This window comes from Patella vulgata, chromosome 5 (genome assembly GCF_932274485.2).
Source record: "Patella vulgata chromosome 5, xgPatVulg1.2, whole genome shotgun sequence".
Lineage (NCBI taxonomy): Eukaryota > Metazoa > Mollusca > Gastropoda > Patellidae > Patella > Patella vulgata.
The window spans coordinates 14,008,532-14,030,437 of record NC_065883.2 but is presented as its reverse complement, the minus strand read 5'-3'; the positions used below and the strand labels follow the sequence as shown (position 1 = coordinate 14,030,437).

At 35.6% G+C, this 21,906-nt stretch overlaps 1 protein-coding gene across 1 annotated transcript; it reads right to left on the bottom strand.

Moving 5' to 3' along the window:
* Window positions 1-4,338: 4,338 nt before the first annotated feature.
* LOC126820837 (uncharacterized) lies at window positions 4,339-14,114 on the bottom strand. The gene is made up of 10 exons (XM_050548971.2): window positions 13,993-14,114; window positions 13,298-13,493; window positions 12,772-12,891; window positions 11,735-11,939; window positions 11,267-11,420; window positions 10,611-10,706; window positions 9,369-10,068; window positions 8,024-8,169; window positions 7,617-7,696; window positions 4,339-7,276 (listed from the first exon to the last, which is right to left on the bottom strand). The coding sequence occupies exons 8-10, from the start codon at window positions 8,163-8,165 to the stop codon at window positions 6,596-6,598; spliced, it is 903 nt and encodes a 300-aa protein (XP_050404928.1). The 5' UTR covers window positions 8,166-8,169; window positions 9,369-10,068; window positions 10,611-10,706; window positions 11,267-11,420; window positions 11,735-11,939; window positions 12,772-12,891; window positions 13,298-13,493; window positions 13,993-14,114; the 3' UTR covers window positions 4,339-6,595.
* Window positions 14,115-21,906: the final 7,792 nt, after the last annotated feature.

Below are 21,906 nucleotides of genomic sequence, written 5' to 3'. Positions count from 1 at the left end.
ACTGGCTAAAGACCCCTACGCGCAAGCGAATTATTGAAATAAAATTGAACCATATGTTGGTCCCGAAATGACCTAGTTTGTGTCGAGTGGACGTTAAACTCACTCTCTCTCTATCGGCAAACAACTCCGATCAAATAAAATATATTATGAACGATTTACTTTATCCACCGGTGATCTATGAAAAACAGTTAAAATCATTAAACGGAAAAAGCAAAACATCGTACTGTCATTGGCCTGTCCTTTTAACTACATATTTCTAGGACAACTGGATTCTTCTTACATAATTGTATGAGATATCACGTCTGTCGAAGTGGCGTTAAATCAATCTATTTGGCACCCATAAAGAATTCGTCACTTGCTAATTCCGCTTTTGAACAGGATTTAAACATCGTATAAATAAAAGGACCGAATCTTGGAATATAACAGCCAGTTTCTATACACATAAGCATATCGTGTATAAACACAAGAAATCGGACTTGTTTTTATATGTGAACATTTTTGAATTATTTAACATTTTATGTTCTGTATGTAGTTGTACTGGCTATTTTGAATGTATGACGTTCTGGGGTGATTGTTGTTTTTCTTTCTTATTTCCTTTCCATAAAAGCCATGTGGTGTGCTTAAGAACATATTGTGAACAGTATTTTATGATAAAGGTTACTTCAACTTGTCGCCTATCAAAAAACCTCGATGTGTGTAATCATTTTAACTAATTCCATCTGGTATCTAACCCCTCTTTATATCGAATAGTTACAACTCGATATGCATACAACTTGATGCATACGTTTTAGAAGAGAGACTGTGAGTTAAGATTCCGAAATCACACCTTATGGATCTTGCCATGGATGGGCCTCAGTGCCATTTGTATTATAGACTTAGGATTGTGTTTCATTGCTGTAACATGTTTCTGGTGTAAATCAAGTTAATGCTGGTCGTCAATTTAAATCAGATAATGTTCCACTGTACATTTAGTTAGTGCATATAATGGGCGTTTACAACCAACGCCAACAATCTAGAGCGTTGTGTCTTTAAAAAAAACTATTCTGAAACAAGTGATCGCATAACCCAGTGGTATAAATGTTTAAGTTATTATTTCCGCCAGACATCTGAAAACTAATAATTAATTTATATATATATATAATTTTTTAATTTCACTCTTTTCAGCATTTTAATCTATTCTACCTATAATTATGAGAAATCTTTCTTCGTTGTTTGTTGGGGTGCTGACCGCTGTTCTGGTAATGACAAGTACACAAAGGAAAACTAGTAAGTTTCTAAGTCTGTCTTCCGTCATTTCAGTTTGGCTTGGCAACTTTACCATTTCAACCTAACTTATAAGAAGCTTGTTATTTTGCAGAAAGGTTAAGAATAACCAATAGAAAATGTATTTCTGGTCTTGTTAGGTCGTTACGAAAGAAGGATATTTCTGATTGTAAAATCTTAGGCTGTATACGGTTGTTACTTATAATACTTTGTTTTGTTTTATTTTCTGACTTTATCATACCACGATCCATGCCTTTATCATCAAGATCAGATCGCAATTATACAGGTAGATCATTTCATAATTATTGCATGTCGTTGGTAAGAAAACTAGTCTCTTTTTACGGGCTTGGATTGGCAGGTCACGTCAATAATTGACTTGTTTGAGATGTAAATCGTTATAGAAATTTTACAGAAGATTTAATTCCCCGGCCCCTCTAGATCTATAAAAGTAAGACAAAAGAGAGAGAGGGGGGAATGGGTTTAAACGTCCAGTCTGACACAAACTAGGTTATATATGGTTCAATTTCATTTCAGTAACTCGCTTGCGCGACGGGGTCTTTAGCAGTGCGAGGAAACTGGAGGACCTGGAGAAAACCCACGAGGTTGGGCAGGCGACCCTAATCCTTGTCACGTACAACCGGGGAATCGAAACCATGCTACTTGACTTAATGACAGTCCCTGTGATACAACGCACACGCGCTTACCATTCGGCCATCCAACCCACCGAAAATAAGACAAAGACTGGTCAAATTACCTATAGTTGCCTGAGTATCGATAAATAGTTATAATATGCGCCGCAAGATTGGGGACATACCAATCCTCCTTTTTGAAAAGTGCTCTTTATGCGTGGTCCAAAGGTGACGTAACGGGCTATTCATTTTGAGTTGTATTTGAAAGCATGCGGTCAGATTATATTACACAGTCATTTCAAACACAAAACGTATATCAAATCAAGTAAATAGATCCTGGGGCCAAAAGTATTGAGACACTGCAAGGGCATCATATTGTCATCCATGATGACATTTGGTATTGCTATTAAACCTCTGAACATTTATTTTTAGTACTGTGTACGGAAGGCTCTGAAGCTTGTGCAAATAGTAGTGTTACCAGTAACATTAATGGAAAACTATTCTGCTGTCCGGTTGGCCGTGGAATACGTTCATTTTCGTCAAACATCAATGGAGTGGTTACCATAAGATGCAGTTGCTCTAAATATAGACGTCGAGGACTTCGAGTCCGAAGTGACATGTAGATTTAAGTTGATATAAAAAGAAAAATAACAGTTGAACTGTGATGCATTGTAGAACAACAACATATTTAAATTATTCAAATTAGGTACTAAGAACTGTGTTGTGGTTTGGCTATGTAGGCTTACCTTACTTTAGTTACAAACAAAAACGACCATAACCTACACAAAATAAGATACAAATGAATAACAAAATATTTAATGCAACACAACATCTACAAGAAGACAAGGTCCTCAACATTGTATGCATTTTTATTCACAAGTCAAATTTGCTTCAAACACACGTGATTAAATCCCGAGAATGCACACTAGAAGAATACTTTTGGTGTCTAGGGAGAGAAATCAAGCGCCTACTTGCAATTTTAACTACAGATAAGCAAGACCCTTGCTGTTGGCTGTCACGCGGCCAATACATTATAGTTAGTTTCATTTTCGAGGTTGTGATTTTGAATGAGTAACCAGACTTTTACTGTAATCGAGTGAACTTGGTCGACGTTTGCTTATCTAATGAATGTGCCCATAATTAGATCTTAATAATAAATTACAGGCACGTAAATGGGGCTTAAGAAGCACGCTGACATTGATACGGTTGGATGTTAAGATGAATTTATTAGGATTAAAATATTTAAAGAAATTGCTGAGGCCTAATCTCTCTTCTATTAATATGATTTTGTATCCAAGCAGCTTAATGACAGTGTATCGTTACGTAATTCTTATTGTAAGTAATAGTTTACTTATTCGAAATATGCACTAATTATTAAAGCAGCTAGATCGCTAATATTTGGGACCCAGAAATTGACACACATGTGTCGCAAAGCATAAAAAAATGTATCTTCGGCGAAATACGCCAAAAGTCTCAATGGAATGGCAATCTCTAGCGTCTGGGTATTCCAGTCTACACCAGATAAGAATATGACGTCACCGTTTGACATGACGTGTGGAATATGTCTAGCCCATAGATATCCTATAAAGACTAGATAGGCTATTAGCTGCTGACTTCCGGTAGAATAGAGTCGCCATATTGGAAGTTGCTACGTTGGTTGTAGTCTGTCAAAACACCGAGTGCATAACATAACCGCATGTTCATTTATTTACAATGCCACGGGCGTTCTCGGGCTTAGTGTAGGCCGTTAAATTGTAATTTAGCCCCTTACAGCTATCATTTGGCCGTAACCAAGGGGTCTAGCCGAGGTTTAGTTTCTTCGATCCACACTCGTCATTGTATTGGACTATTGTAGGCCTAACGTAAACAAGGAAAAGTGGCCGTGGTACTGTTGATGATTCATAATATTTGTGTCTTAGTACAGGCGGTTACCAGCGGTGAAATGTGACACTGGAATCGGGTTTTATTATTTGTATACATTTTCTCGATCATATGAAATAATTCTGCTTTGTGGTCAGTAATCAAAATCATGGTAACAACAGACAGTGTCAGACTGACGCTTGTGCAACCTTCTTATAATAAATGGGCCTATATAATTACTCAGCCCGTTCTATAAAATACTGTGAAAATGTCTCAATGATGATCATGGATAAATATATTGGTAACTGTTTTTAACACAAAGTTAAATTGGAGAATAAAACTTCACAGCCCACCCGATACAACTACAATCAATATAGAAATAGAAAACCTGATCAACACTCAAACAAAATGAAATGAAAATGGGGTTTAATGTTCTACTGCTCTGCTCCAACTGGGCTAATGAAGACAGGTCACTCAAACAAAATCAACAACCAAACTTTCTGGAACCCAGGAGGTAGAAGAAGTAATTTAGAAAAAAATCAAGGAGGATTTTATTTTTTTTTTTTTAGCAGAAATGAACTTTTCAATACTGGATTGATTCAATAACTATAAAATTACTTAAATTTGTGATAATCATTTTTTTAAACACAATTTATATAATATTATTTTTTATATAATTTGATTAATCATTTTTTATTTAAAGATGCATTATGTAAGAGCTAAATCTGCCTATTGCAGGTCTTTTTCTGGATTCAAATGTAATATAAATTACTATTTAGACATTTACATAACAAGGCCATAATAAACTCTCTAGACCATAGGATGGCTCCGACTTTATGTAGATTAGAACACCGCACCCATTAAATAATAATATCACCTTAGCGGTTGGTGGACAATCGAGTCTTCGCTTATTATCTTGGGAATATATTGATCGACAATCGAGACTACAAGTATACTATTTCTCCTCAACATTTCCAAAGCTCATAAATGCGCCCTGAATAAAGTAATTTGACTGAAATTTTCAATATATTCATTTTAAATTATATATTTTTAAACTATTATAGCGAGAATGGCCAGCTCTTTGTATAAATCTTAAATAATGCATCTTTACCAATAATCATGTAAATCATTAAATTTGGATAAATTTAAAGAAGCTAAATCTCTAATCTTTGGCACCTAAAATGGATCATAAAGCACGTATTAATGTAATATGAGTGTATATAAACTGCTTTACATTCATATTTTCAACATTTTAATTGTAACTTCTAATCAGTTATTTTCGTCGAAAATTGAATGCCAATCGCTCATGCCTGGTAAGTCCAGTCTACATCACAAGTAAGATTTGATATTTCTTTTCTGCACTGATGCTTTGCCTCGTTACTCAATACGCCTCATTACAACTGGCACTTGAGAGCATTAGAGTACACGACTCGTGTTTTGATTTTAAAACATTCATTGTGTCTTAAATATTGGATATCAGGAGCCCTTATGTTCATGGCAAGATAATAACATCAATATTGAATGAAATGGACCAATATTAAATTCTAATTCGTGTCTCTTATGTCGAAGATTATGGATAATACTGAGTTAGAGACTTGGCTCCTTTAATAATCTACTTTTGTTTTAACAATCTTTTATTGTAAATCCTATAAATTTTAAAATCCTGCGATGTCACCACCATTGTATATATAAAGGCGTCGCCGGATTATTTAATGTAATCATGTAACAAAGGGTCTTATAACTCATAATGTTATGATGAATAAACCAACTCTCATTTCAACTTAAAATCTGTTTTTTTACCACTGTTAAGTGCTGATTTTTAAATATCTGTTTTAACATGTCAAACAGGATGCAAACAAAGCAAGGAAGGTTGTCTGTTTATATGGGAAGTAACTCTCATTAAGCTATGAATGCTGCATTTGGCTAACCGAAATGTCGACAAAAGTCGACATATGTACTTTAATGGTAATGTTATAAATGTCCACATGGGTCAGTTAAGAGTTAAAGAAAATGGACTTGGTTAAAGTGTGTCTGCAGTTATCAAATTGCTTGTGGAGGTTGCCAATGCTGTCTTAGTTTGAAGAAAACCGAGACAACTGATCTAATTAAAGACAAGTTATGGTTTTCAACACCTTCATGATTTTCATAGCCATGGTTTGAGTCAAATAAATCAACAGCAAGACAGTCTGTTAAAACACATGTTTGAGGCCGCAACAAGTTTAATGAAGAGTTCACACGACAAACATCTGTCAACCTGCTTAAAGATGGGTTCCCAGAAAATTATTTATAGGGTGGTTATTTCCAATAAAAGTATGGCAATTTTGGTATATATGGAAGGTAGAGATATCCAATCTTACTAGAAAAATACTGGATTCCCCGAAAAACACTCATGGAGAGTATACAGGATAAAAATGTAAGGGTTCCCCTAATCAACAGCCCGATGATTAAGAATTTCTGCATGCGTGATGTCAAAGGTCACAAGCGAACAGTGGATAATCCGAGAATTTAATTAGGATTCGATAATAGTAAGCGATAAAAGACAACATCGTCTTATGTATTCAATGAATTCACCTCTGACTTCCAAGACGTGACGTTAACATAACCTGGTTTGATCGAATTTTAATAGCAGGGCATTCCTTCGTAATTACAATGTTTGAGAAGGATTTGAAGCATAATTATGACAAATTAATTAGTTTGAATATGTTTTTAGTCCATATATACCATTAAATCACCCAGTTTGTACGCGGGAACCAATCTTTAAGTGCTTTTCTGCAGACATTACTACATACACCAGTTTTCTAGTAAGATTGGGTGCCTCTACTTTCCATATAAAAAATAAAGGCTCATTGTCCTTTAAACAAAATGGACTTTGTTAAAGTGTGTCTGCAGTTATCAAATTGCTTGTGGAGGTTGTGCAGTTTTACAATGTGATGCTGTCTTAGTTTGAAGAAAACTGAGACAACTGATCTAATTAAAGACAAATTATGGTTTTCAACACCTTCATGAGTTTCATAGCCATGGTTTGAGTCAAATAAATCAACAGCAAGACAGTCTGTTAAAACACATGTTTGAAGACGCAACAAGTTTAATGAAGAGTTCACACGACAAACATCTGTCATCCTCCTTAAGTGCTTTTCTGCAGACATCACTACATACACTAGACTTTGTGATGGGGTCAACAGTCCACCATTTTGCTTGTTCTTCAAAAGATGGAAGACACCACAGTTATCAGAGGGATACCCAGTCAAAGAATCTTTGCAGATTTGACATGACAACTGTGTTGAAAGCTTACGGATGATCCACCCTGAAATGTACACAATGATATTCAGGGTAACCAAAGACAGTTGGTTTTTGCTGTAGCTGTGGTCCAAGAGGTTCCTTGCTTCTACTTCATACAAGTCAAGTTCACCATTACCATCATCATCATTTTCCGATTTCCCTGCATCTGGTGGCAAGTAAGTCGATGTACTGGCTTGCACAAGACTTGTGTCATCCTGGGCGATACAATTCCCTTCTTTGGAAACCTAAAAATATGTATGGCAAAAATTACTCCCAAAACAAAAAAATGTTTTGTAAATTGGCAATATGTATTCAGCACACTGCATGGATGTGCTTATATTTAGATTGATACCTCTTAATACCTCCATGATGTTTTGCTATTCATGTGAATAATTTGTTCATTCAAAATTACATGATGAAAGTAGCAATATATTAACTAAATCTGAGACAAAACACCTGGAAAGATTTTCTGCATTCAAAACCACTATTACAAATGTCTGAACATTTTTTACTTTGAACAAGATTGATTTGAAAACCAACAGCTACCAAGTTCCAATTGCTGTCTCTTGAAAATTTTTTCCTCACCTTCAAAGCACCACAATGGGTAATGATTCTCTTGAAAGAGCTTTCAAAAACTTTTGCAGAGGGATTGTTATTCCAACCACCTGAAAGAAATTTCAAGCAAAATGTAATGCAAGATAAGCCACATACAGCGAGTCACGAGCTCAATTATTATCTTCAAATATAGGATGGTCCTAAACATCCCTGTAAGGCCGATTTGGTGATAACCTCATCCAAGATCTGGTTGATAAAAATAACAACATACATGTACATCAAATATTGGATGAACAAATTGAGTTGTGGCACCTTGATTTTAAAGGAGCTAAACCTTTAACTTATTATCCATAATATTCGAAATTAAAAACACAAATTAGAATTCCATATTGGTCCCATATGCCCTTTAAGCAAAATTACAACAATTTTTTACTTACCACCCCGCCGGATCGCATTGAAAAACAATTCTAAGTGGTCCTGGCTTAATTTGTAGCATAGCAGATATTTCTGATTACCAAGAACTTGGTGTGCTATGGTCAATGTAGATTCAATTGCAATAATTAAACCTTTCCCACACATTGACCTAGGGAGAAAAAAATAAAGTTAATCTAGTACAAATCCATTACAAAATATAATACATGACGTAGAAAAAATAAGACTGTTGAATAATTTTAGTACATGTATAAATTAGAAGAACAAATCCAGATGCAACGAAAATAGATTTTAAAACATACATCAACGTGAAAATTAATGGGTTAAATATTCAAATCTAATTACTGCAATATCCATTTCATATAATAATAATGTTTGATATTTGTGTCTTTTAAAAATTTAAAGGCAAGTAATAATTGGTATGGCAGTAAAATTTACAGATAAAGAATCAACCTATCAGTTTAAAGACATTTTTTTGCCTATCAGACTAAATGTCCACACAACTGTGATATCAAAATTTCATGGGAAAATAGTCTTAAACAAAAAATAATTCTTTAAATAGAAATTAATAAAACATTAGAAACAATTAAAGATGCATTATGTAAGATTTAAATAAAGGGATGGTCGTTCTTGCTATAATAGTTAAAATAAATAGTTAATGAAAAATGAATATATTGAAAATTTCAAATTACTTTATTCTGAGCTAAGTTATAAGTGTTTGAAGTTTTGACAAGATAGAGCGTAGATTGTTTATTATCCTAGCAACGATATTTGACAATCTAGACTATCCATTTTAATGTTAAATTTTTTTAAATGGCTCTAATCTCGGGCATCCGATGCACTAAAGGGTTGATTATGTCATGTGAATAAATGTCTAAATAATAATTTATATAACATTTGAAGCCAAAAGAAAACGTGCAATAGGCAGATTTAGCTCTTGCATAATGCATCTTTAAGAAAAAAATCATTCCTGCACAGAAACAAATTACAACTCTTGAGAAATTTAATACAGAAACATTAACTGTCTAACATTTCAAAGCCCAACTCTCATTATGCTACCTTTTAGTTGTCAAAAGGGGCTGGCCATCGAGCATTGTGATGTTCAGAAGAAATGCCTCTGTATCTTTCAAAAATGACTCAGTAACAGCCAAGTTGCTAGCATTAATGGGGCTTTTGTAGCCCTTACCTCTGGGAGATCTACTGTTCAATATATCAAACAGTCTGTCGATACGCTAAATAATGGATACAAAAATTTCGATATTTAATTGTCATCCTCTAAACAAAATTAAAATATGTTTTCTTTACTATTGTAAATCTAGGCTGATTGGGATAAAAGCTACATATATTTACCTCAATAAACTTTACAGTTGCAAGACAATCCTCAAACCTCCTATCACCAATATCTTTCATGGTACGTAGAGCCTTGGCAACAGATGAAGAGAATAGCTGTGTAGCTAATGACACCTTCATTTTCTGCTTGAAAAACATGATGTGACGAGATGATATCTTATTACCCAATCTAAGACCGTCCTCTTCCTGCACTGTATTGAGCAAACTCAGGTACTGCCAGGAAACTTTACCATCAGATGTAACTAAAGCACCATAGGCCTGAAGCATGTTTCTCAAAAGTTTTATCATATGGCAGACGTCAAAAATTATGCACGTTTTGTGTGGTAGACCAGTAGTAATGTATGTTTGCAAATTATTTCCTGTGAAATCAAAGTTAGCACCAAGCAAAGTACACATGGAAACATTGGTGGCATGGCCATCCATAGTTAATGCATGCACCTGAAAGCCTAATTCATGCAGTTTATCAATGGTATGATGAACCAGTTGCTTCTGGGTCTCAGCTGTCAAGACCTTGGTGAAGAAGTAAGCAATGGGTGCTTTCCATCCACCACTCAGTCCAACTAACATGAAGACAAGAGCTTCTTTAGCTTCCCCATTTTCAGCACCATGACCCATATCTACATAGCCACTATACGTACCATCATGCCAGTTGTAATCTATGTGGCGACGGATAGCCATAGCATCAATCATTAGGCAACAACTGAAAAAATGTAAAAAGTTATCATTATATTGCTAAATACCGAGCTAAACATACAACTTGCTTGAGAATACTCTACAAAAGGTCACACACAAATAAACAAAGTAACTGTATTCCATAGTTATATCTCAGAGTTTAGTTTCAAAAATAAGATATCTACATACTCTTTTACTTTTAAATAAATAAATAGATTTTTCACAATCTTGCTCCAAAAAGGTCCATTTTCCTGGATTCTCTCAATATTGAAAAAATAAATAGTGGACCAACAAATATCACTTGTTTCGGTACAGTTTCTGGAAATTGAATGGTTTTACACATATAGGACCAAAAAAAAGGGTTCTATTTCCTGTAACGGATGGAAAATAGGTAGGGTAGGTAGGTGTTATTTTTTAAAAAAAAACTCATATCTAGATCCATAATAATTATGTTGTGTGCTTTCAAAGATGATGCAGGCAATATGAAAAATTATACTATGAGTCGGTCGGGTTACCAGAAACAAAATATTTTTATTTTTGGCCTAGTGCATAAGAACAATTATCTCATACCTTGTATATTCATCTGGGGACTGTGTTTTTTTTTTTCTAAGTACCTCCAGCATTGCAACATTCAATCCTGGTGCCGAATCCACACTTTCTATCCAACTAAAAAAGACAAAGCATATTTTCAAAAACATACACACACAAATAAATAAACTTCTATGATAGTACTATATGGACCAGAAACCGAGCATGAGGTCATCACCACCAGCTTGGAATTGCGACGTCATATCTAATTCATTAAATCGATGCAGAATTGTTCAAAGAGAGAGAGAGAAATAGAGTTTAACGTCCACTCGACACAAACTAGGTCATTTTGGGACTAACATATGGTTTAATTTTATTTCAATAATTCGCTTGCCCGTATGGGTCTTTAGCAGTGGGGGGAAGCTGGAGTTCCCGGAGACAACCAATGAGGTAATTTTTCGAAGAACAAGCATGCTATTTTCATGTCGATCAGACTTGACTTGAATTGATGGAGCCTTGGGCTTTTTCGAAGAGCTTCACCATAAGAACAACAAGAAGAAAAAGATGATTAGCGCTTGGGGTCCAGTTCCTGGTCCAAAAATTCTAAATTTGGTGAGGTTCTCCATCATTCAAGAAAGGGAGAAAGTAAGGTAAGAAATTGTTCACAATCACAGATATATAATTTCAAATAAAATTACCGTCTCAGAGATCTTGGGTGCGGAAGACAAATCTTGACAGTTTCACGAAGGTAATCATATGCCTTTGGAGAACTCAAGTGTAAAGACAAGGCAAAATCTCTTTGATCACTAGTGTAATCCTTTGACGGTCTCTTGAAAAGCTCACATGGGATATCTGCCAAAGTAAATAATTATAAAATATTGTGCATAAGAATTGAGAACATAATTAGGTATTTCTGTTATTAGATTAGAATTTAAAAATATTATACTCAAAATTCGATGAATCCATTAAAAATCATATGGTTAAAGAATAGATTATGTTGTTTTGTTTTTTTTAAATGAATGTCGGACTGAATGTTTTACTATCATTTGAAGTAATTGAATAGGATCTATAGTACATGTAGGTAACAACAGACCTCAAGACAACAGTGATATTAACACTTTGAGACTCAGTAAACAGATATTATTCCAAAGTGCAAAAATAAATACCTCCATATGAATCTAGCTTAGAGCGTAATTCCATATTGATCATATTCTTTTCATATAGATCATGCACCAGAACTTGACAAGTTTGTTTTGATCTTTGCTCTCGTCTCTGGCAATTATGTAACTTCTTTCTGGCAGTTTCAAGCTTTGCCTCCGCTTCCTGCAGTTTCCTTTTCCATTTCATTGGGGAACTGGTATATGAATGATCCTACAGATATATGTACAAACAGAAGTTACTATTAATACAAATATCCAGTAATGAAATATATGTAATGCATAACTTAATGCACATTTTCACAATTCATTATCACTTAAAGCTAACTCGCCAGAAGAGTACTGACATTGAATTTATGCTGATGATTTGGGCCTTACTCTGGGAATGAACGTGGGTTCAAATACCATTATGGGACAAACCCACTTTCAGTAGCGGAATTCCTACTTTATCCAAAAAGTGTAATCCCTATAAATACCATTAGGTCATAATTCACCTTATGCATGTGTGATAAAATCTCATGTATGTAATAATTTATATCATCATTTTTTATGAGTAAATATCAAGCAGATAGTTTAAATGAATAATTTAAAATATACAACACTGGAAACAATTAATGTTACAGATTATCAATTCAATCACAATGAATAACATACATCTAATTCTTGGTCACAACCATTAAAGGCTCAATACCACTCTTGTTGTAACTGAATAATATGCCCCAATCTTTATTCTGGTCAACAAATTGTACTATTTTACAATATTTCAATTAATTGATGATACAAATTTAATCTTAACACACCTAATTTAAAAATTTTGAAAAATTCAACATAATGGTTTGAAACGTCGAACGTAAACCTTTTATGAAACTTCCGATTTAAAAATATTTTCGAACCCTCTGGACTATTAAAATAGGATGTAATGGATAATTTAGACAACAGGTAGGACACTTAAACATCTAGTACTTAGATAGAGATATTATTTATTTTCTGGAGCTTTCAAGCCAGCAAGAGTGTTATTGTCCCTTTAAGAGAAAGATGGAAATTACCTGATTTATTACAATTTTATCTAAGTACTCTACATCATTTGGGTCAACAGCAGATGATTCAATTCCTTCAAGCTTTTCATTGCATGAATTCAGGGTACTCCTTACTTTGGACGTTTTGAGCTAAAAGAGTAAAATAATGATTTATTTATTGATCACAAAATATGATAGAAACTAGAAATACACTGTAAGGAATTTAATCATCTAGGGGCATGAATTACTTATTCAACAAGTCATGCATTAGTGAATCAATTACAACATTACATGCCAATATCGAAAACAGTCGAGATCTTTTGGGACTGGGATAAACCAACATTTCAAGTTTCGTCAAAATCGGACAAGAATTGTGAACTGTAGAGAGTCCACCAAAAAATTGTGGACGGACGGACAGGGGCAACGACAATATTCGTCCACTTGAAAATGTGGGCGTATAAAAAGCGAATAAAATAATATCACATCGACAATGACAGATAATACCCACGGAATAAAACATCTAGAGAGTGAGGCGCCAATTTCAGCAAAGTCATACCTGTAAATGAGGAGGCAGATTGAAAATAGTGGGGGCTACTCCTTCTCTCAGGCGAGTTATTTGGCCTGTTCGGTCAAAACAAGCATCTTCAAAATGCTTACTGCACACAAGGCTGTATTTAGACGGTTGTTTCATCCTCTTACAGTTGCGAATCCATACACGCAAAAGATCTGGATTTTTTTCAGCACTTGGAAACCTGACAATTCAATTAAAAAAGAAAATTAATTTCACCTTCGGCGACAGCTGTCAAGATCCTCAATTCTTTACTGTTTCATTATTTATTAAAAAATGCGATGGTCAGATCATTATATGAGTCATTTATACTAAAAATGGAGGATTTTCGATTATTGCTGGTACAAAAAAAAAGAAGAAAATCCAAGTCTGACTGAAAGCCATGATCAATCATTGATCGTCTGGCGGTCAGCTTTTGTTTATTGTGAGTTTGTGTCATTTTGAGAGAAGCCTAATTTGCTGTATCATTACAGTACCGGGACTGTACAGCACAGTGGACGCTTAAATTACGGCTTGCCCCGGGATCCATTCTCTTGATATAGGCCTATTGTTTATTTTTTTTTTATAAACGTCTCTGTAGTGTATCCGCAGGTTTGTGTGATGATGAGGTCCTCCTTCAAACTTCAACTTCAATGAAATACTCTGTCGCCGTGTCGGCTAATAATAACTTATAATACACTTACTTGTGAAATGTGACGCCTTCCGCTCGGCTCTGTGGATTCTTGTACGTGGTACAATTTATTGCATAGCATTGGGGTCCTTTTGAAGCCATTGCGAAAAAACAAAATACATGAAATCTAACGCTTATGCCCCTATACTTAGTACTTCCTGTTTACATAGACTACAACTTTCAAGATGGCGGCGCGTTGTGACGTTACTGATGATGCGCACTTGGCTTTGTGGCCTATCTAGTCTTTATAGGATATCTATGGTCTAGCCCATAGAAATATATAAATAGAGCCCCGTTCTCCGAGTCCTTGAAGCGCATTCTGGTACATGATTTGTGTACCAATGGTAAGATATTTATTTTGTCTTAAATATTGGATATCAATTATAAGAAGTCCACGTTTCCCGGTAAGATCACAACATCAATGTTGATTTAAATTGCTTTCAGTGTCGAAGACTGTGGATGGTATTGAGCTAAAGACTTAGCTACTTTAATTTATTTTTACATTTTTAGTAAAACAAGAAAAACTTGACATAGGCAGGGTTAACTCTTATATAATACATCTTTAACTCGCCCGAGATATTTAAATACAAGATTAGAAAAAAAAACAATTACCCTATCACAACCGGTATAAAAACGTAACTAAGAGAATGAATTAATCACGTTTACAACAGGCCATGTATGTTTGTTTACCACTACTGACATCCTTTCTATTTATAGTATTTATCTTTCAATTTCTTTGTTCGCCCTTTGCATGACGATTTTTGTGGACTTTTTGGTGAAGTAAAAAGGGTTTATTTTACATGTTCTGTCGGGTTTTGGTGTATATTCCTGATAATGAGATCGAAGGATAATATAATTCAGAGGTTGGTTACAACTTTATAAGTCTGCTACTTCCAATTTGGGTGTCTCTAGGTTTCCGTGGTGCGCCTAAATGAAAGTTGAGATATATTAATGTGCTTGTTTTTAGCTATGATTGGGTGCCTTAAGTTTCACCTGGCAATCTTAATTTCATTATAAATGCATGTAACATCTTGAAAATAAGTTAATTTTATACTATTAGAACTCATTAAACATTAGTGAAACGACTACGGTTTAAGCGAAACATTTTGTCAATAAATTAAATGAAATTTTGTTTTAATCAAAATTGATACGGAAATTCATAATTATTGTGTATTATTCCTGCGCAACTCAAATCAGGTTAGTACTTTGATTGGCTGTCGTACACGACACGCCGCTTTCATAACATGAAATTTAAAATGCCGAAGAGCCACGCTATCACGACTTCCATTTAAAAAGACGTGATTTGTACCTGTGTCAGGAAGGATTATATGCTTAATTGTAGTTGAATGTGGAAGAAATGTTACGAAGAACAATAACCAATCGTTGTTTTACAGAAAAATGTTGTACACTTTGCTTACTGAGGCCCAACGTGTTTCACGTCGGGATTTGCAAGGTAAAACTATATAGCACCATCTCTTATCCCGAAACACGGAGAGTTGAGAGATGATGTAGAGCAGGTCAGAGAGACGAGAATTAATATTACAGTCAGTGGGGTAGTGAAATGAAATAGGGTTTAACGTCTCACTTTTCTGCTCCGACTGGGCTAATGAAGACAGACAATGGGGTAGTCAATGGTTGTCACATATAGGGCTATTGCATATCACTAATACACACGACCTAAAAAAGATCTATAAACATTCAAGTGAAAAGGAAAAAAGTCGAGTTTGCATCAGCTTTCATCGTACTAATTAATTTGTCAAAAGAAAAATTAAGCCAAATAAGATAAATTAACAATCAAATATAATAAAATGAGTTTTTTACTTTTTATTGTTTGAGAAAAAGTTCAAAAAGAATTTAAAACTGCTAATTAACATCCATCATATTTAGCAACAATTAAATCCCTTTGACTACATCTTGCCTTCTCAAATAAACATCTGAAATAATAAAGAGTACATCGAAAATATTAATTAAGTTTGGGACCAGGCGCATGCCAATTAAATATTGATATGGCTTTTTTTTATTGTCGGATTTTTCCTTCCGCGGCTACGGTGCTCACAGGAAGGCTAATCACAGCTTTTAAACACCTTTTCTCAAGTGAACAGGCTAGTTGTTTCCAATAACATGGATTTTACAAGTGAAACTGGGGCCTACATTGGATTATGTATAACCATAATCTTAAACGAGGGCGAAATCTGTCATCTCGAGTAAAAGGGAGCGGGGGTAATATCTTTGAGGGCGAGTCTTAGTGGGAGGTCCACAAGACGAAGGGTCCCCTGAATGTTTGGCGTTCTGGTTGGTATAAGTATATGAGTGTAGAATTTGGAGGGGATGTGGTTTTTTATCCGGTCATTCGTATCCCTTTTGGATTCCTGTTATAATATGACTATTTTATCTAATAATTCTACTATGACCAGGTTATCTTATGATTCGGCATGTATACATACTTACAGGTTATTATAAGTTACTCCATCTGATCCACACACTATTTCTACATCAGTTCCACAATGAGAATGGTTCAAGTTTCTACAGAAGAACAAGTAGGATGCTGTTGTACCATGAACAGTAGCAATTGGGGTCTTGTCCGGGATACAATCGCCATAGTGAGCTATGTGAAGATTAGTATCATTACAGTGGGCCTTGGCAAAGGAGCATCTATTGAAATTAAATAATATTCTTAATGGTAAGTGTACAGTGTTATCAAGTAAAGGTTGTATGGCATTTTGACTCGCCAAGTCTGATTCTTTATGATATATTTGTGAAATAACCTATATTTTCTGGACTCGCGATTCTACCTAAGTCATTTTAACTCGCCATAGTCTGATTCTTTATATTTGTTAAATAACCCGAGACTTAATATTTTATTTTCTTGACTCGTGATTCTAGTTTTCAGCGATCGATTCCTTCGCAAACTACCTGCCTTTAAAAAGTACGTCCCGGGTCCTATTTGGGGTTTCCAGACATACTTTTTTCAAACATACCATCATTTCCTATGGCAATGCTTACTATAATTTAAACCCAAATGAAATGGTTTATTGCTAATTATGCCTACTGTACCCGGTTGTCAAGAAATAGTTTGCTTACTCAGTATCATATGTTTTTGAATTTGTGGCACAGATAATACTCTTCAGAAATCCACCACAATCCACTCTGTTGACATAATTACAAATTTTAGTAAAGTCGATTTTTTGAGCAGAGCAACCTGCAAATTAATAACGAAAAATGACAAGGAGAAGCAATAGGGACATGTGAACTGAAACATTTTTCATGAATGTGAATGTAAGGGGGTCAGGGTTGGGGGTAACTTAAAAATACACAATTGAAACATTCTGAATTTCTAAAGGTTTCCGATTTTGCCAAAATGAACAGTCCCGCCAATATTTTATAAAATTAAAATAAGAACGTTTCCTGTATAGCACTCTGAAGCTGGATGAGTCAGGGAATGAACGAAAAGGTAACCCTACAAGCCAATCTCTGTTTGGTTTTAGTGGAAAATGTGCATGATTGACCTATGTCAAGGCATTCACCTAATAGACACCTACATACAGTTTGAACATTCTACCTCATTTAGAAGGAGAGCTACTGTGTTTCAAAGTATCGACCAATCAGATTGAAGTTGCCTAAGCAGGAAATGCTGAACATCGAACTTTAAGGTACACGAAGTTTTACCACTATTACTTAATAAGAACCAAACTGCTTATCATGCGATCAAAATTGCTTATCACTCTGCTTACGCATATTGATGTGATGAATTTATACACCAAGTTTCACCACCCGCACTTAATACGAACCAAAGTTATCACGTCCCAAAGTATTAAGCAATCAAATTGCCTATCTCTGCTTTCCCTAAGCAGAAAATGCTTATCTTCCAACTCTATCAAGACATTCAACTAACACCCAGACCAAGTGTGAACAAAATGTGTGACAGACCGACTCAATAAAAGATGTCAAAATTTTATATCGATAAGGCATATCCATCATGAACCCCAAATTGTATATATCCCCTTTTACTTTGCTATCAAAGGACTTGCTATTACCTTAGAAACATGCCAAAAATATCAATTTAAATTCCTCACTATTAAATATAACAAGGCCATCGCTACTGCTGCAGTATACCCCCACATTCCTGCTTTGATTGATATGCTACTTTTTAAAATGAAGAGAATATAATATGAAATGACTGTAATATGACAAGAGGCAAAGAATGCTAGGCGTTAGGTTTGTTTTGGCAAATTTACACACCAAATATTAACATAAAAGTGGGTGTCACACCGCCTCAGTGGAAGGAGGGGAGGGCATGCACCAAAATAAATAGTTTCTGTCTTTACGGTATAAGGAATAAATATGCAAAGTTCCAAGTTGATCCATTTAGAATTCCATTTTCTATAATACCAATATCCACATACCTGTTAGAAAAAGCACCAACAAGAATGTCCGAGACATCTTAAAATGTTATCTTATAACAATACGTGGACAATTTAGATAGCAGACCTATAGCTGGTGACGTGTTCTCACGCTCGAACTAGATGAAATTCATGGTTGATATATCCTGGTGGTCATATATTATTGTTTTAGTTCAGTCGCGTGCATAAGTCTGGTGATCACATAGGCCTACTCCATGAAGGCCCTTTTAGTCCAAGCACAGAGACATGTGTCCCAAATGAACATGTAATAGGTCCAGTATCTTGCCTCGATTATTTAAATATTGATCCACATTCATGTCCAACTTGAACTATAGGACACAGTAGCGGATCTAGAAGCTGTGAATAACGGGGTGGGGGCATCCACGGTGCATAAGTTTGTTTAAAAACATATCCGGAATATTGAATGAATTTAAGTATCCAGTAAATTAATGTCTTTTAGAATGTGATAGGATATGGGACATTACATCTTTTTTAGATTAAATTGTTTGAAATTGGCACAGGTTCTAACAGTTTTGCCCTAAACACCGAGGATGATATTATATTAAGAAAGTATGAACTAGGGACGACACAGACAGGATATCTTGAATTCAGGAGTAGACATGAGATATGAATTTGCCTTTAGCACACCAGCTTCTCTTTGGTTAAGATAAACATTGTCACATCAACAACCAGTCTCGGAGAACAAAATTTTGACTTCGGGGTCAAAAGTTATATCTCTATGTAATGCGAGCATTGTCAACCGATCTATTCGATCTTGGTTCATCGTTGACCTTGTATAGGTCTTTGGCCGTCTCAATGTGGAAAAGGATCGTTCAGCGTCCGGACGTCCGTCCACAATTTGTTTGTGGACACTACAGGTCACAATTTTTATTCGATTTTGCCGAAACTTAAAATATAGGTCTAGCTCCCAACGATCTCGGTTCCTTTCGATATTGGCATATATCGGACCATAACTTCATTGATTATGGCCCCTGATTGTAAACGACATTTCGAATCCTCTGGGGGTATCCATGGATTATCAAGTAGCTTAAACGGAAGTGCCCCCCTCTTTTCTCAAGCGCCTACGTAACGCCCAATGCACACATGTTTAGGCGTTTCTGTTTGGTGCACTTGTACTTGTAGAAGCAAACTGTGAAGGGCTCCCGTGTGAGGACAACACAATTGTGTCTTCCACTGACGTGTCTACATTGGGGGTAAATTTCTAAATCAGGATATTCGCCGCAGTATTTTATAATATTTTCTAATTCGGGGGATCTGTTTCACAGCCTCCCATCGGCTGTTTTATGGAAAAGAAATCATGCAAACTTTTACATTTCTGCGAACTTTCATGCAGAAGTTTACTCCGCTTCGGTTTGCGATTTCTCCCGCCTTTAAATCCGCTTCTGATAGTACAGCGGCGAAGTTAATAGCGATAACTTCAAATTTAAGATAAATTTAATTTCACTCTTTGATTGGACTCACCTTTAAAATAAATACCCGGAGCCGCCGCCCCTCTCTAATATGATTTAATGCGATTATGGAAATGTGAATTACTGTGTATAGCTTATAGAAAATAATACAGAGGCGGATCCCCTAATTTTCGACATTGCCCTTTTTACTGCTGAAAGTGCCTTTTCTCAGACCCAACCCAAATATGTCCGTTCCCAGCCCGTTGCAGGGATCCCAAATGACTCAAACCATCGACTCAAACACACCAGTCTGGTCTATTTAATGCTTCCACTTTCAAACGAATTCTTATTGTTTAGCTGACGGTGCCCTAATCCTATAGAGTGACTATAGACAGACATCAATGATAGCATCTTGTGGAATCAGCGGCGTATACACTCATGCCCATCACTGACGCGCATGAGTGCAACTTGATGTAGTGTTGTTTCATGTGTGGACAGTACACAGTACAAGTTACAAGGCTTAAACAGTGAAGTGGCTAGGGTATAGATTCGTCTTTTTACCCTTCATAATGCCTCGCTCACCTTGACAATTTTCAAGTCGCATGTTCAACTGGCTTTTTTGCTCGATTTTAAGGCTCTTTTTCAACGAATTCCGAACGTTTACTTAGACGAAAATATCGGCCAAATAGCTCTTGGAATGGCTACAGATGCAAGGAAATGACGGATAATTTTCTTGGAGGGGACCCCCCTCGCAGCGGCGTGCCCCGTCTCTGAGGTCAGTGCCCTCATTTTGCGGCCCCCCCCCCTTTTTTTCAAAATTCCTAGATCCGCCCCTGTAATACCGATTTTGGCTAATTCTATGATAGATTAAAGTGGGTTTATACTGTGCTAGTCGAGACATCGAACCATGTAAATAACATCTAGTGATTTAATTCCATATAAATTTTCGTTGTGTTTACTTTACATTTAATCCACGTAATATTATATTATAATATATGTTTAATACACCATGAACGAAAGTAAAATCCAGCACACTGCTGATAAACACTTACTTCTAAGACCGATTGGCCTTCCATTTCTTATCAGTTAATATATTTGACAATGGATATCTTCTATTTCTGGGTAAGTCGAATATCTGTTTATGGAACTCAGCAATACATTTTAATATAAAATTAAAGATTTTATTAGACAGCATATTAGTCTGTTGATAATGTTCACTAGAATTAAAATTCGCAGTTTGAAATGAGTTTCCACCAGATTACTTGATACTAGTATATTACACTATATCTTGTTTTAAAATAGGTCATTCTATTCAGAATTTACTATGATTTTAAAATAGGTCATTCTATTCAGAGTTTACAATGTTACAGGAAATATGACATAGACTATAAATTTATATTAACACTTAAAGATGTAAGAGCTAAAGCTGCCTATTGCAAAATGAAATGAAATGAAATGGGGTTTAACGTCCTACTGTTCTGCTCCTATAATGGGCTAATGAAGACGGGCATACGCCATACAGTGTGCTATGAGGGAAATTTTGCCCGGGCAGCGGCACTATCGCCTACTCTTATATCGAATTCCAACTGCCAAGGGATCTTTTACGTGCATTCCAATGTTTACACGGGACCTCGGTTTTTTCGTCTCATCCGAAGGACTAGACAGCTGTCCTTGTCAGGCCCTCCGTCCTGCATCACTGACAAGGGGAAACCACGTCGGAAAATCGGGATGAACTTTCTCGGCCAATGCAGGGATCGAACACCCGACCTCCAGGCTAGCGAGCCAGCGCCTTACCCAACTAGCCACCGTGGCTGCCTATTGCAGGTCTTTATTTTGGCTTACAAAGCTATATAACGATTTAATTGAAAAATGGCGAAGCGAGGCTAAGTTTCATATAACAAGTACCGGTGCTACGATAACATGCAGTCTATGCCAGATCTTGTCAAAACTTTTAACAGTGATAACTTCGCTCAGAATAAAGTAATTTGAATGGAATTTTCAATATATTCGTTTTGTATTATCCTTAATTGAATTAATGTAGCAAGAACGACCAGCTCTTTATCTAAATCTTACATAATGGATTTTTATAATTAGGAACAGAAAGCTGTAGTTAAGACC